This window comes from Apodemus sylvaticus, chromosome 1 (genome assembly GCF_947179515.1).
Source record: "Apodemus sylvaticus chromosome 1, mApoSyl1.1, whole genome shotgun sequence".
Classification (NCBI taxonomy): Eukaryota; Metazoa; Chordata; class Mammalia; order Rodentia; family Muridae; genus Apodemus; species Apodemus sylvaticus.
The window spans coordinates 140,302,854-140,316,963 of record NC_067472.1 but is presented as its reverse complement, the minus strand read 5'-3'; the positions used below and the strand labels follow the sequence as shown (position 1 = coordinate 140,316,963).

At 46.9% G+C, this 14,110-nt stretch overlaps 1 protein-coding gene across 3 annotated transcripts in view; it reads left to right on the top strand.

Annotated features, from left to right (window-relative positions):
- Window positions 1-8,498, top strand: part of LOC127667660 (protein FAM169B-like) — a 78,912-nt gene extending 70,414 nt beyond the window's left edge. For 2 of the 3 annotated variants that reach the window (XM_052160831.1, XM_052160823.1), the window contains exons 7-8: window positions 628-759; window positions 7,472-8,498. In XM_052160831.1, the coding sequence (XP_052016791.1) occupies window positions 628-759; window positions 7,472-7,512 (173 nt within the window). In that variant the 3' untranslated portion in view covers window positions 7,513-8,498. The remainder of the gene's footprint in view (window positions 1-627; window positions 760-7,471) is intronic. The other variant, XM_052160841.1, reaches the window with a different exon arrangement.
- Window positions 8,499-14,110: the final 5,612 nt, after the last annotated feature.

Genomic DNA, 14,110 nt, shown 5'->3' with positions numbered 1-14,110 from the left:
GGGAGGTACACAGGAAGCTGAGGGGAGGCTTTGGACAATCCAGCCCAAGGCCTTCAGAGCCTCGAGAAAACAGCGTGTCTTGCCATGGTGCTGATGGCCTATCCTGAGGAGTCTGATTCCAGAATTCAAACTAACTATGACTTGAAAATGTTTAAAAAACGGGCACTCTTACTGAACAAGTACAGACCCTTCCATTGCGATCCTCCCCTAAGCTTCACGGTCTAACTGCTATCGATGCAGCATCTGCACTGCGTCAAGTGCTTAAAGGCGAGATGATGGAACGCCCGCAGGGGGATTGCGCAGACCGTGCCTGGCATTTTAGGTAATAGCATCTTCGGATTTGGTGCGTTCAGAGGTCTTTAATACTTGCGGACACCGAGGGATGGGTACCTCATAGTTGCAGCCCTGGGAACTCAGGGCAGGATGGATGGAGGCGGGAACGTGGGGTGAACAGGGGTGATTCTGCACCCACAGCGAGAAGGGGCCAGGCCCAGCAGAGCCAGGGCAGGGAGGAGGTGGAGGGCAGCCTCAGAGGGCTGGGAGGGTCCCCTCGCAGGGACTGAGACACAGCTGGCTGAACCAGCCTGGTGGGCAGGAGTCTGACTCATCTTTGCCTCTCCCTCCCAGTCCTCAGGCAGTTCCTGTTGACCTGTCCTGGAGAGAGAGGGCGCTTATGGGAGGTGGAGGCCCCGGGGGCCTGGGGCCAGCGCGTTAACATCTGGCTCAAGGTTTATCTTCAGGAGCGCCGACTTCAGGATGGTGAGTGGGACAGACATATGCTCAGGGGGTCTAGTCACCTTAGAGTGACTCCATAGCTGCCCCTAATGGGGTCAGTTTCATTTCCATTGACTGAGTCTGTTTCCTGTAGATGTTACTGCTCTTGAGTATGTAGCGGAACAGAGGAGGGACTGAGACCACTGGACTATTTGTTCTCTGTCTATTTCTCCCTTATGACCATCTCATTTGCCTGGCTCCAAACGATGTCCCCCAGTTTAGGAACTGGAAGCTCTCTAATGGTTTCCCGTTTCCCAAAGAGATCTCTGAAACATCTACGAATGTCTCCTTTCTGTTCCTCTCAGTGTGGCCAAGGATCTGGTGCAAATGTTATTTTGAGGGAGTAACATGTACACTTGGTTGGGAATCAAAAGCCGACTAAGGTTCGCTGCCATAAGGCAGTCTTCTGTCTCTCTCCTGTGCAGGGTGTGTACACGGCCACATGGTAATGTTGAACGGGGCCACGTAAATCATTGTCCGCATACGAGCAGGTGCGGTGCATGTTTGCGAGGTGTGTGCGCATGCGCATGGAGGCTGGAGGTTGATGATTGTCTTTCTTTGCCGTTCTCTATTTTATTTTTTTTGTTTTTGAGACAAGGTCTCTCAATGGATCTGGCACTGATTTCAGCTAGAATAGCTGGCTATGGAGCTCCAGGGACATCCCTCCCCCCTTGCTGGAGATATAGAAGCAATCCACTGGGTATGATATTTTCATGGGTGCTGAGGATTCGAACTCAGATCCTCATGCTTATACAGCAGGCACTTTTGCCAGCTGAGCCATCTTATTCTAGCTCCTCCTTTTCTCCTTCCTCCTCCTCCTCCTCCTCCTCTCCTTTGTTGTATGGATTTCATATATATATATATACACAATAGCTTATCATTATCTCTATCCTCTGTTACTTTATATCCCTCTTTTTAAAACTGTTTGATTTTTATTTAATCTCTCATTGATTGCATCCAGTTAGTGCTATCTGTATGTGCTTGGGGGTGGGGACGACCACCCGAGCCTGGGCAGTCAACAAGTGGCCGCAACCCAAAGAAAAGTAACCATTCCTCCCCGGGCACCACCACTAACTGCCAATAGCTCCTTAGCTGCTGGTTTTGACCGGCCTGACCTTGTGCAGCTCTGCACAGTGGCTGTGAGTTCATGAGGCAATAGTGGCCATCTTCATCGTTTTAACGGCAGGGTGCTATCGTGCCCTGCCGACGCACTGTTCATCGACCCTGCTGCTCTCAGATCTGGGTGGTTCCAGACAGTTCCCTCCCTGGCTTGTCAGTGAGGTTTGGATAGAGGGACCTTCCAAGGGAGCAAGGCAGGGCTGGATTGGCAGGTTCCCCGGGAGGCAGAACCTTCAGATGGCCAGAGGGAATGAAGGCGTGCTTGTCCCAGGATTTACACATGGCTTTCTGACTCCCACAGACGTTTTCACATCTGCACAGGTTCCATGTAAGGGGCTGGGCGGGGGCTAGGTAACTGGACATTGCAGCCACAGGCCCCTCTTGTCCTTGGAGATAAGCGTCCAGCTGTTTAAATGTACTGCCATGTGTTAAAACAGCAGCTTTTCTTCCCTTCCGTGGTGTGGGCACCCATCACATTCATCTGGATGTCTCTGCAGAAGCCTGTGGCTTATTAGGCTTGGATAGGCCAGGGTAGAGCCTGCCTTTCCAGGTGGGTGACTGCCTTATCTCAGGAGGTGACAGGCTCGAGCCTTAGACCTTATTGATGATAACAGCGTTAGGTCTTGCCTTGACGGCACCCTTCAGCTGTAAGGCTTAATGGGTCGTTACAGATATTAATGAGGTGACGGAGTGCCAGGGAAGGAGACTGGCAGAGCTGTGACTGTGATCCTAATGATGCACTTACATGACTTGCCCTGTGGCACCGTGTTAGGAGGGAAAGAGAGTCAGCCTGTGCCCCTGGGCACCGGGCAGGCCATCCGCATAGGTTTATAACAGAGTTTTGCAAATGAGGGTCCGGCTTTGACACACACACACACACACACACACACACAGGAGCGGAAAGAGCACATTGGAATGTGAAATTGCCTGACCAGAGGGGCCTGGTGGGGAGGAGGCTGTTTTGGCCTAATTGGGAAGATGGCTTCCTCCTGGAGAATTCCCCTGGGGTTTATTTCAAGAGTTGGGAGTCTGTGTGGTCTGGTCAGGGGGAAGCTGATCTGGAAATCAGATGCTAATCCGCTCGGGAGTCACTAACTCCTACTCTCAAATAGCAAATGAGAGGACCTTCACAGAGACTGTTCCAGGAGGCCTTTGCAGAAGAAGAGTCATTCTTATAATTAGCCTATAATTAGATTACTCAGATTCTGTAGTTTTTTGAGAAAAAAAATATTAAAGGGTCTTTTCATTCTTTAAATCCTGGCTTGTCTCCAGTGCCACCCTGAGGGCTCCCAGGCAGTGCGGTGCAGTGGGTAGGCCTTCAGCCACCTCACTGATGTCTGGGGGTGGGGGGGTAGGCAGTGGGGTGTGAGGGCTCCCAGCTGGTAAGTAGGGGCTATGGGGCGCAATCAGAAATCGGCACCAATGCTGGACACGGTCCGTTTCTAATCGGCTCCCCCCCCCCCCTTCATTGCAGATCAGCAAATGGGAGTTGACCAGACCTTCTCACAGGTCTTGCACATTCCAGAATGTTCTTCCCCCTTGGGCATCTTACCATGTCACTTAGAAGATTAAATTATCTTCCGTTAGCCAGTGATCCCTAGAGTCCCTTTTCAAACTTGTTTTCTGTATTCTAACTTTTGCTCCTGTGTTTCTGTTATTCTAGCTCAGTGGTTCTCAACCTTCCTAATGCTGTGGCCCTTTAATCCAGTTCCTCACGCTGTGGTGACCCCAACCACAACATTATTTTCGTTGTTGCTTCGTAACTGTAATCTTGGAATCATAATGTAAATATATGATACATAGGATATCTGATACTCCACCCCTGTAAATGAGGTGTTTTACCTCCTAAGGGGTCATGATTGACGGTTGAGAACCGTCGTTTTAGAGGGTCTCTACCACTTGTTGTGTGGGGAAATGAAACTAGAAGCAGGACCCCCCCTCACAGCTTCTGAGTCTGGAGAAGTCATGAACACGCACGTTTCAAAGAGAGAGTCACAGGGCTCTCTGCAAAGGCTTGAGAATGCGTGTGAAATGGCTTCATTTGTGGGCTGGGGTCTTTTTAAAGTTTGCATAGCCCTGGCTGCTGATAACATCTGTGGCTTGTAATGACCCTGGAAATTGTTAGATTATTTTTTTCTCAGACCCTTTGAGGGAGGAGTTTGTGGGAAACGCCTCCCCCCTCCCCTGCTCTCAGTTACATGGGAAACCTTTGAAACTTGACCGATAGCATCAAACTTCCCTCTGATGTGATCTCCTAGTCAGTCTGCACATGCCTACCGTCTCTTTACTGGAGGGGATGAAATTGAATATCTCTACAAGGAAATGGTTTTTGTTTGCAAGAAAAAAAATGTCGCTGGAGGTGGGAAATCAAAAAAGCTTTTTCTTTTGAAGTTTCACAATTTTATTTTCTTTTTCTAGACGAATTTATCACGTTCACTTTGTCATCCACAGGGAAAATGCTCCCCTTCCACTTATGCTTATTTTTTAAAAAAATTCAAACCAAACAACAACCCCTAGATGGCTTATGTACGCAGATCCAAATGTGAATACTTTGAGGTGGGAAGGGCGACCTGCTTTTCTAAAGTCAGAGGGCCAGAAAACGGGAGTCCGAGTCTTGTTGCAGCTTGTCCTCATTAGCTGAACATTACATAGCACAGCAGCAACAGCAATTTTACGGTGATCCAGTATGCCTGGGAATGCGGCGAGCCTAAATAACCTGTTTAAATTCTTACTGAAAGGAGTATTTTTTTTTTTTTTTTTTGAGTGCTGTTTTGGGCAGGTTTTATGGCGCCATCTAGTGGCCATTGTTATGTCCTGCAGTCCTGAAATTGAGCAAGCCCTTACTGATGTACCCGAATGTCTGGTTCCCCAGATATGTATCTTTCCAATTAGTGTATCAAAAGTTGTGGGACATTAATCGGTTTGGAATAAAATGCAGGCAAACATTTGATTTTTGCTAGCATTAATGATCTTACAACACACAAAGATATAAAGAACAGTGGGAACTTGAGGATATATTCATTTAACCATCTACCCACCCATGTATCCTTTCATTATTTCATTTGATAACAGTTTACAGTGCAGGCAGGCACTTTCTTAGGCATTATATAGTAAGAAGTGGGCCATGCTGATGTTGATTGATGCTTAAAACCCTTCCAGTCTTGCGGATAGAGGGATGGGTTAAGAAGAGACCTTCATAATTAGAGATCTTGTTTCTATAGTTCCATCGCTCACACAGACAGGGACTCATGAAGTCAGAAGGAAACTAGGAGCCTGACCCTCGTGTGGTTAGAGAATTTGTGAAAGATCTGAATTTCAAATCTGGCCGCAGCCCAGTGTCTTTCAGGTAGAAGAAAAACAAAGCAAACCTACCCTGCTCTTTCCCCACTGCCTCCCCAGTTGGGTGTCTGAATCCTCCAGCGTGACTGGGGTCTTGAGGGGAAATCAGGTTACCGAGTCTTTTCTTAGTATCTTGGTGCCCAATGCTTGATAAGATTTGGTTGTTTTCCCTGAAGCCAGCCCGCTTGCACACTGGGTGATTGTTCTAAAATCCTTAGAGTCAGCTCTAAAACCTAACTCTTGTCCACGAGAAGCAACGTGGCTCATCCTGTTAAGTAGATGATTTCCAGGGTAGAAGATTCCACAGAGGAATGAGACAGTCCGGTAACTCTCCGGTCATCTTTGAAAGCTATAGATGGGTAGAAAGACAAAAGTTGGCCCTTCTGGTCAATGAGTTTTAAGATTTCCTTTCAGAGGAAGCAGCTGTATTTTGGAGTATTTGAGTGTGTGTGTGTGTGTGTGTGTGTGTGTGTGTCTGCATATTCAAAGGCAGAATGCCAACCTTAAAAATATGTTGGCATATATCAGTCATACTCAAAGAGTTCTATTATAGCACTTCCCACTTGTATATAATGTGTTTTGACTGTAGTTGTTGCCCTGTTACCCTTTCTTTCCCTACCCCTGTCCCACTGACTGTCACTCTTCTCTTAACTAATCCTCCTTACCCCTTCCTGCTACACCACTGAAGAAAGTGTCCCACCTCTCCCTTCAACCTATAAAGTCCTCAGGGAGGGATGGGGCCATCCGGCTTCTATCATAGGGTGTCAAGAGCCCAGTCTTCTTTTTCTTTCTTTTTCTCCAGGCAGGGTCTCTCTGTGTAGACCAACTTGGCCTTGAACTCACAGAGATCCACCTGCCTCTGCCTCCTTGCAGCTGGGATTAAAGGTGTGCACTGCGGTGTTTAGCTACTCTATGGTATTCTAACAGCCATATCATTTAGTCCATTTTGTAAAGCAACAGTAGTACCTTCCCAATGGGGGGGGGGCTATGACCCACCCTGGCCACTGGATTTTGAACAGGCTTATCTGCAAGATGTGGATTTCTTTGTATAGGGTAAGCCTCACGTGCAGCCATAAGGTAGCCGGCTCTAACAGACTTGGTGCTATTCTATTACATCAGTGGATTCATCCTGCCTGACCCGTGAGTGACAGTGGTTGCTGAGGAGAGACTCCTCCATGACAGCCTGTATCCCTTGTGCCTTCTTGCATCATGGGGACTGGCCAGCAAAGAAAGATGTCTCCAGTTGCAGCTTGATTTCCCTTTGTCCTTTGGTCAGAACATGTGGTGTCGTCAGCAGTGGGATCTCGTTCTGTAGTTCTGGAGGGCAGCCGGTCACAGTGCAATGACCTCTGGCGCATCCCTGTCCTGCAACTCACAGGGCAGTAACCCAGCCCTGCCACTGGGGCTCTCATTTAATAACCTGTGGCTTCTTTGAGGAGCTTCAGTCAAGCACACGGGACATGTGAGGCTCGGGATGTGTGCAGCCCAGTTGGAACAGTGCTTGCCAAGCACACTTGAAGTTTTGTATGATCTGGCTGTACTTGTGTACCCCTGTGGGTCCATCCCCAAAGAGATAGAGACAGGAATATCAGGGCTTTCTTAGCTTCATGGAGAGTTCAAGGGCAGTCTGGAACACAGGAGACCCCATAACAAATAGACACACAAATAAACAAATGGATAAACAAAAATGTCTAGTTGTGCCCTGGTGTCTATGGGAGTTGGTTTCAGGACCCTCCCTGAACCAACAGGGAGGTTGGGGAAAAATGTAAAATGGTGTCCCTGTTTCACTCACCCTCCCACACACGTGACATCATCTCTAGATGACTTGAGCACCCAGTGCAGTGAACACCACAGAATATGTTGTTCAGTACTGTCGGGATAACACCTGGGAAGTGTGGGCATGCCCAGTACAGCCTGAGCTGTGTTGGAGTCTTGTGTTAGCTTAATCTGTCCATCAGATGCTGGTGCTCTCTTGCTCTGCTCTGACTTTCCTCAGGTTTTGTATAGGCTGACCTTTGGGTCCATCCAGCAAATATGCGTACCGATGACAGTCATTTCCCCTGTGTGTGACAAGCTGGTATGTTCAAACATGACTTATCCCCTTTAATCTCAGCATCATGTGTGGGGACTCGGCAAGCCAGGTCACCCCAGGCTCTATGTCTGTCTAGACCTGCGCTGCCCAGCACAACCTCATCACGGCATCTGAGGTGAATGCTTTCCTGTTCCTTTCTGATTTCAGGAGTGGATCGTTGGGGACCCGAGAGGACGCAGAATGACTAACTGTGTCAGATGAGAAGAAGAAGCTCGGGTGCCCCTGAGACTCTCCTGCTGAGATGGAGGGGACAGTGGCAGTCTCTGGGCTGCTTGGTGTGTGAGGAGGCGAGTTAGGTGTGAACTCTGCACCTGACTCCTCAGAGGTCCGTCTGGCTTCTTCAGGATCCGAGCCTGAGGGTTTTATGTGGTCCGGAATCGTCTCTGGTCCTGAGGGCTGGTGTTCATTATCTCTGGATCCCCTTGTAGGCTCTGGAATAACAGAGTCTGAAGAAGTGCTTGGGCAAGCCGAATTCTCAACGGAAGTCACTTCTGTAAGCCAACTGTTGGCAGATGCAAGACTTTAGAAGCCCATTCACCAAAACCCATGGACTGAACCTCTGAACCTGCAAGCCAGCCCTAGTTATGTTGTCTTTTATAAGACTTGCCTTGGTCATGGTGTCTTGGTCACAGCAGTAAAACTCTTAAGAAACACACACACACATATACACAACCATATACACATGTATACACACACACATACATTCTCTCTGTTTCCTTTGATTCACTTCTATATCCCCTACCAGTCTGTCCTCTCTTGTTCCTCCTTTCTCCACCTATCTACCTATCCAGCCAGTGTGCTTTCTGTGGGACATCAAACCAAGGCTTGGTGTCAGCCTTGGGGAGCTGCTTTCTCTGGGTGGGCTGCCTTTGAGTGTCCCCCACAGTTTCTCTTCCTATCACGCTCATTGCAAAGAGGGAGGGGCCCAACTGTGAAGAAGCAGAACTTGCAGCTCCATACCTGGACATCGAGAGGACCTCGTTTGCATACGGGGTCTGTGAAGGAAGCCAGGACCACAGACATGCACTGAGCACCTGAGGGGTGCTTTGTGTGGGACCCCACACCTCCTTTCACATGTAGTTCATGTGTTGTGGAGATTTTGTCTTTCCTGTTTGTATGAACATCAACTCATAAGTATCTGAGATTTATTGTCATGATTGCTCAATAAAGACCTTCTATGCATTAATAGCTTAATTTTAGGACTCTCATTTTCATCATCAATTCTGTTTTTACTCAGGTTTGTTTTATTTATTTATTTATTTATTTATTTATTTATTTATTTATTTATTTATTTATTTCAGACTTGTCTCCCCCACCCACTTTGAGACAGGGTCTTGCTGTGTAACCCAGGCTACACAATCACACCATCTTTCTGTCTCAGACGACAGTGCCCGGGGCATTCCTTTTAGTTGTAAACAGCTGTTGCTAATACAGTTTGCTGAATATAAAAGTGGTTTTCAGGGCTTTTGCAGCCACCGCCCCAATCAGTGCTCAAAAGAAGTGTATCCATTGGCACCCTTTCACTTTACTGCTCACGACCCCTTGGTGTCCTGTTCACACTCTCTGCTTACAGACACACCTGTTCTGAATGAGTCACGGAACTGCCATCATCACCATAGAGGTCATTGGCAGCTGGCTTGCTTCATGTAGGATGACAATGATCAGATCTTACCTACCTTACAGCGTGTGTCAGCATACCATTCCTTTTCAGGACTGAGTAATATTCCACTACATGGAGATATGATGTTGTATTTGTTCAGCCACTCACTAGCTGATGAGCTTTTGGATTGATTTCTAGCTTTGGCTGAAACAACAGTATTGGGATTATTGCTTTTATTTCCATTTCCCCCGATTGTCAAGGAAAGTAGAAACTTTTTAAAATTATTTATTGGCCATCTGTGTTTCTCATGTTTCTTCTTTTGAGATTTATTTGTTCACTAGCCAGTTTTTCCAATGACTATTTTGGGGGTTTAAGTTTTGCAGGTTTCTTTTTTTGTATATTGTGTATACTACCCCTGTATTGTGGTTGATTTTAATGTCAGTTTAACCACAAATTAGAATCACCTGACTAGGGAGCCCCTCTTGAAAAAGTGTCTGCCCTGCTTGATGTGGCAAGACTTCCCTCATTGTGGCAGCACCTTCTGGTAGAGCCCAGATGAAAGGGTTTGCAGAAGGAAACTCACCTGCGTCTGCACAGATGAAAGGGTTTGCAGAAGGAAACTCACCTGCATCTGCACACGTGGCCTCACTCTGATGGCTGAGTGGATTTGTCCATTGCAGCTGCAGCTGCTGCTAATTCCGTCACAGCAGAAACATTGTTTCCAGGTGTTCTCTGTGGGTTAAGCGCCAGCGGCTCCCCAGGATCCTTACAGGTTTCCAGCAGCAGGTAGGGCCTGCTCAGGTAGATGCCAGCTGTGTGGACTGAGAAGCTACCAGATGCCAGGACCTGCCTTAGTGAGAGAGACTGTGCTACTCTTACTGCTGAGGTACCAGCCTCAAGGACTGAGGGTTCTACCTGTTTCTTAGCTTTTAGGTGTGATCCTGCTGTTACTACCTAAAGCAGATCGACTCGACTCTACTCTCCTGTCTATCATCCGTCATCTCCCCATTCCCCCACTCCTATGTGTGGTCATAGCATCTCCTTCTTGCAATAGAACAATAAGACAGAAGTTGATACAATATCTATGGTATTGCTGTGGTAGGCCTGACTATGCTGTTTGTTGGAAGAATATGGAAGACTTTGGGACTTTGAACTAGAAAAAGTGAATGCTTTAATGCTCTGCATTAATTAACTTGAATGTTGTAAGTGTGGCTTAAGGGAGCATCCTAGTAGGGACATGGAAGACAGTAGTGCTGAGGACGATGTGGACCCTGCAGGCGCCCCTCAAGAAGTTTCTGAGGGCAAGAAATATTAGCAAGTGGCCAGAGAACATTCTTGTGATACCTTGGCAGAGATGTATATGTCTGATTTCTGGCTTTGTTTTAAAAATCTACCTGAGCATTATTGAAGAATTTTAGATTAGTGTCCTTGGCCGAGGAGATTTCAAGACCACCTAGAATTGACTGCATTATGCAGTTACTAGTGGCCACTCTTAGGCAGATCTTCACAAGAAGGAGCATGGCAAAGAGAAATATAAAATATACATCAGGAGATGGAACCAAATTCTGTGCTCAAGGAGATGGTGTTTTAAAAAGGCTTGTTTTAAAATGGAATAAAGGGATTGGTAACCTCAGGGCAAGACCCACCCAGCTAATCCTGCAACCTATGAAAGAAAAAAAAAAAAGACTTGGGGGAATTTTTTTTTTTTTTTTAGACTTAAATAACAAAGGAAATCTTATGCAAATGTAAGTCAGTGACTGGTGCAGATTCCAGCACCAGCTAGCAGCAGAACTTAGCAGCTTCAGCCATACAACTTTATGAAGTTCTGGCTTTATCAAGGACTATATGGGAAAGGGCTCTGGAACCTTCCTCTGTGGCTAAAGAAAGCCAAGGAGGCACAGGAGGCCCTCCCTGCATGAAGGCCCAGAGAAGCCATTATGTGTAGCTGTGAAAACGAAGCTTGGATTTTATTGGAAACTTTAAAATGTTGGAGATGCCAAAGTCGTGGGATACCTGCCAGGAAGAGCTGATAACAGGGAGTGGAACCAGTCCAAGAGAAAGAAGTGTGCTACAGTCAACGAAGCTGGAAGGAGTCGGAGATCCGAAGAGCACTTTGACATCAGGCACGGAGATGCAGGATTTGGAGTCTGCCCAGCTGGCTTTCAGTGTTGCTTTGGTCCAGTATCTCCTCACTGTGCTGCTTTTTCCTCTCTGTTGGAATGGTAATGCATAATCCGTGCCACTGTCTGTTGGAAGTATGCGATTTGATTTTTGGTTTTATAGGAGGTTACAGTGAAGAGATCGCAAGAGTCCCAAGAGAGTTTGGAATTTAAAACAGTATTGCAATGAAAAGACTATGGGGATTTTTTTTTTTTGAACTTGGACTAAATGCATTTTGCATTATGATATAAGCCAGTGGGGGCCAGGGGACAGAATGTGGTGGTTTGAATGAGAATGGTCCTCATAGGTTCATGTGTTTGAATGCTTGGTCCCCAGTTAGTGGAATTGTTTGGGAAGGATTATGAGGCGTGGCCTTACTAGAGAAGATGTGTCACTGAGGGGTAAGCTTTGAGGTTTCAAAAATCCGCCAGGGTGGATTTCTGAGTTTGAGTCTACAGAGTGAGTTCCAGGACAGTCAGGGCTACACAGAGAAACCCTGTCTCAAAAAAACCAAAAAAATACCAAAAAAAAAAAATTCAGTTCAAAAACCCATGCCAGGCCCAATGTATATATCTCTGCCTATTGCCTGCTGGTTATGATGTAGCTCTCAGTTACTCCTCCAGCACCATCCCTGCCTGCCCCCCTGCTCCCCGTCATTGATGGACTGACCCTCTGAAGCTGTAAGCAAGTCCCCAATTAAATGCTTTCTCTTGGTGTCTTTTCACAACAATACAACAGCAACTAAGACAGTGTATGTGTTCTTAGGTATACACACACACACACACACACACACACACCATCCCATTGGTTCTGTTCTTTTTGAGAATACTGATTTATATATCCTGTCCATAGGAGACAATCTGAACATTTGAATTTGCAGTTCCCTTTGTAGAGTTACTCGTTTGCAACTTGAAGGTGCTCCTTCCCCCAAAACCCTGGGGCAGGGGATAGAACCCAGGGCCTCACATTGTCTAGCCAGGGTGTCTTCTACCCTGCTCTGAAGTTGGTAGTTTTAAGTTAGGTCCTTGAGTTCTCAGCTGTATGTATTAGTCAGAGTTCTCTAGAGAAACAGAAAGAATGAATTTATATACAGAAAGGGGCTTTGTTATACTGACTCACAGGCTATGGTCCTGTTATTCCCCACAATGGCTGCCTAGGAATGGAAGGTTCGAGAATCTCACAGTTAATCAGTCCACAAGGCTGTATGTCTCAGCAGGTCTTCAGGATACGGTGGGATCCTGAAGCTGTAGATCCTAATGCCAGTGGCAGAACAGACTTGCCAGGGAGAGTGAGGGCAAGCAGGCAGAGAGCAAGCTTCCTTCTTCCATGTCTGTGTAGGCTGAGAGCAGAAGGTGTGGCCCAGATTAGAGGTGTGTCTTCCTACCTCAAAGATCCAGATTAGAAGTGAATCCAGGTGCGGCCTCCAGTTTTGGGTTTTAGTTACTTCTTCCAGGCATAGTCAAGTTGACAACCGAGCATAGCCTTCACTCTGTGAGATACCAGTTTTCACTGTGGGCTCTTCCTCTTTGCTGCGCCTCCTTCAGCGCACACGATATTGCTGTGGAGGAGGGAGAGAAATGAGTGGCTGCCGTCCTGAGCTTGCACACCTCACAAGAGCAAGGAGTCTAAGGGTGTCCCCGCTGAAGCTCTGGCCAGGGGAAGCCCTGGGCCGGCTTCAGACAAGGCATTAGGAAGGAGTAATTCCCTTCGATGCTGCAGCGTTGAGGTGCTTCTGTGAAGGCTCAAAGGCTGCTTAGTGGAACTGGCTAAGCCTTTGTAACCTCATCTCCTTCAGACATGTCACATTTCCTTGAAGCTCTTGACAAGGAGTAGACAGGGAAGGCAGAATGGGGGGAAACTAGGAAGCCTCAGGACAAGCTTGTGAAAAGCCTTGGTGATACTGGAAACACAACTTAAGGCCAGAGTGGGATGCCCCCTGTTTATACAGTACAGTGGCCATGACTGCCCAGGGCCTGGCCCTCTGAGGCGGCATTCAGGTAGGTTCTGGGATGTGGGGACAGGGAGTTGATAAGCAACGCTGTGATGATTCATTTTAAAAATGAAAAATATTTAGGGTTTCTTGATCTTTTTCTTTTGAGATAGGGTTTCCTCTTTCTTTCTTTCTTTCTTTCTTTCTTTCTTTCTTTCTTTCTTTCTTTCTTTCTTTCTTTCTTTCTTTCTTTCTTTCTTTCTTTCTTTCTTTCTTTCTTTCTTCCTTCCTTCCTTCCTTCCTTCCTTTCTTCCTTTCTTTTTTCTCTTTAAAGATTTATTTATTATATCTAAGTACACTGTAGCTGTCTTCAGGCACACCAGAAGAGGGCGTCAGATCTCTTTTATGGATGATTGTGAGCCAACGTGTGGTTGCTGGGATTTGAATTCAGGACCTTCAGAAGAGCAGTCAGTACTCTTAACCGCTGAGCCATCTCTTCAGCCCCCCTTCCCTCCTCCTCCTCCTCCTCCTCTTCCTCCTCCTCCTCCTCCTCCTCCTTCTTCTTCTTCTTCCTCTTCCTCCCCTTCCCCTCTTCCTCCTCCTCCTTCTTCCTCTTCCTCCTCCTTCCTCCTTCCTCCTCCTTTCTTCTGCCTTCCAATTGCTGGAATTAAAGGTGTGCTTTTTCTGTTTTTGATCATTCTAGCCCTAGCTGGTTTTGTACCAGCCAATCCTCTGCCTCAGTTTCCTGAATTCTACAGAATTCTACAGTTTCAAGGTTAGAAAAAAAATCAAGTGTGTGTGTGTGTTAGAGAGAGAGAGAGAGAGAGAGAGAGAGAGAGAGAGACAGAGACAGAGACAGAGACACACACAGAGAGAGAGGGCAAGCACCCACATGTGCATGCACACATACTTCATATTGGACCCAGGGCCTTTTGCAGCTAGGCCAGTGCCTAGACACCGAGCTACATCTCCAGCCTCCCAAAATGAAAAAGCTTCATTTTCAACTGACTAAAGCTTAAAAGGTTTGATAAAAGTTGCTTCATATTTCTCAAAAGCTTGTATGTGCCAGTGTGTCTCCACCTCCTCTTGTGCCGTA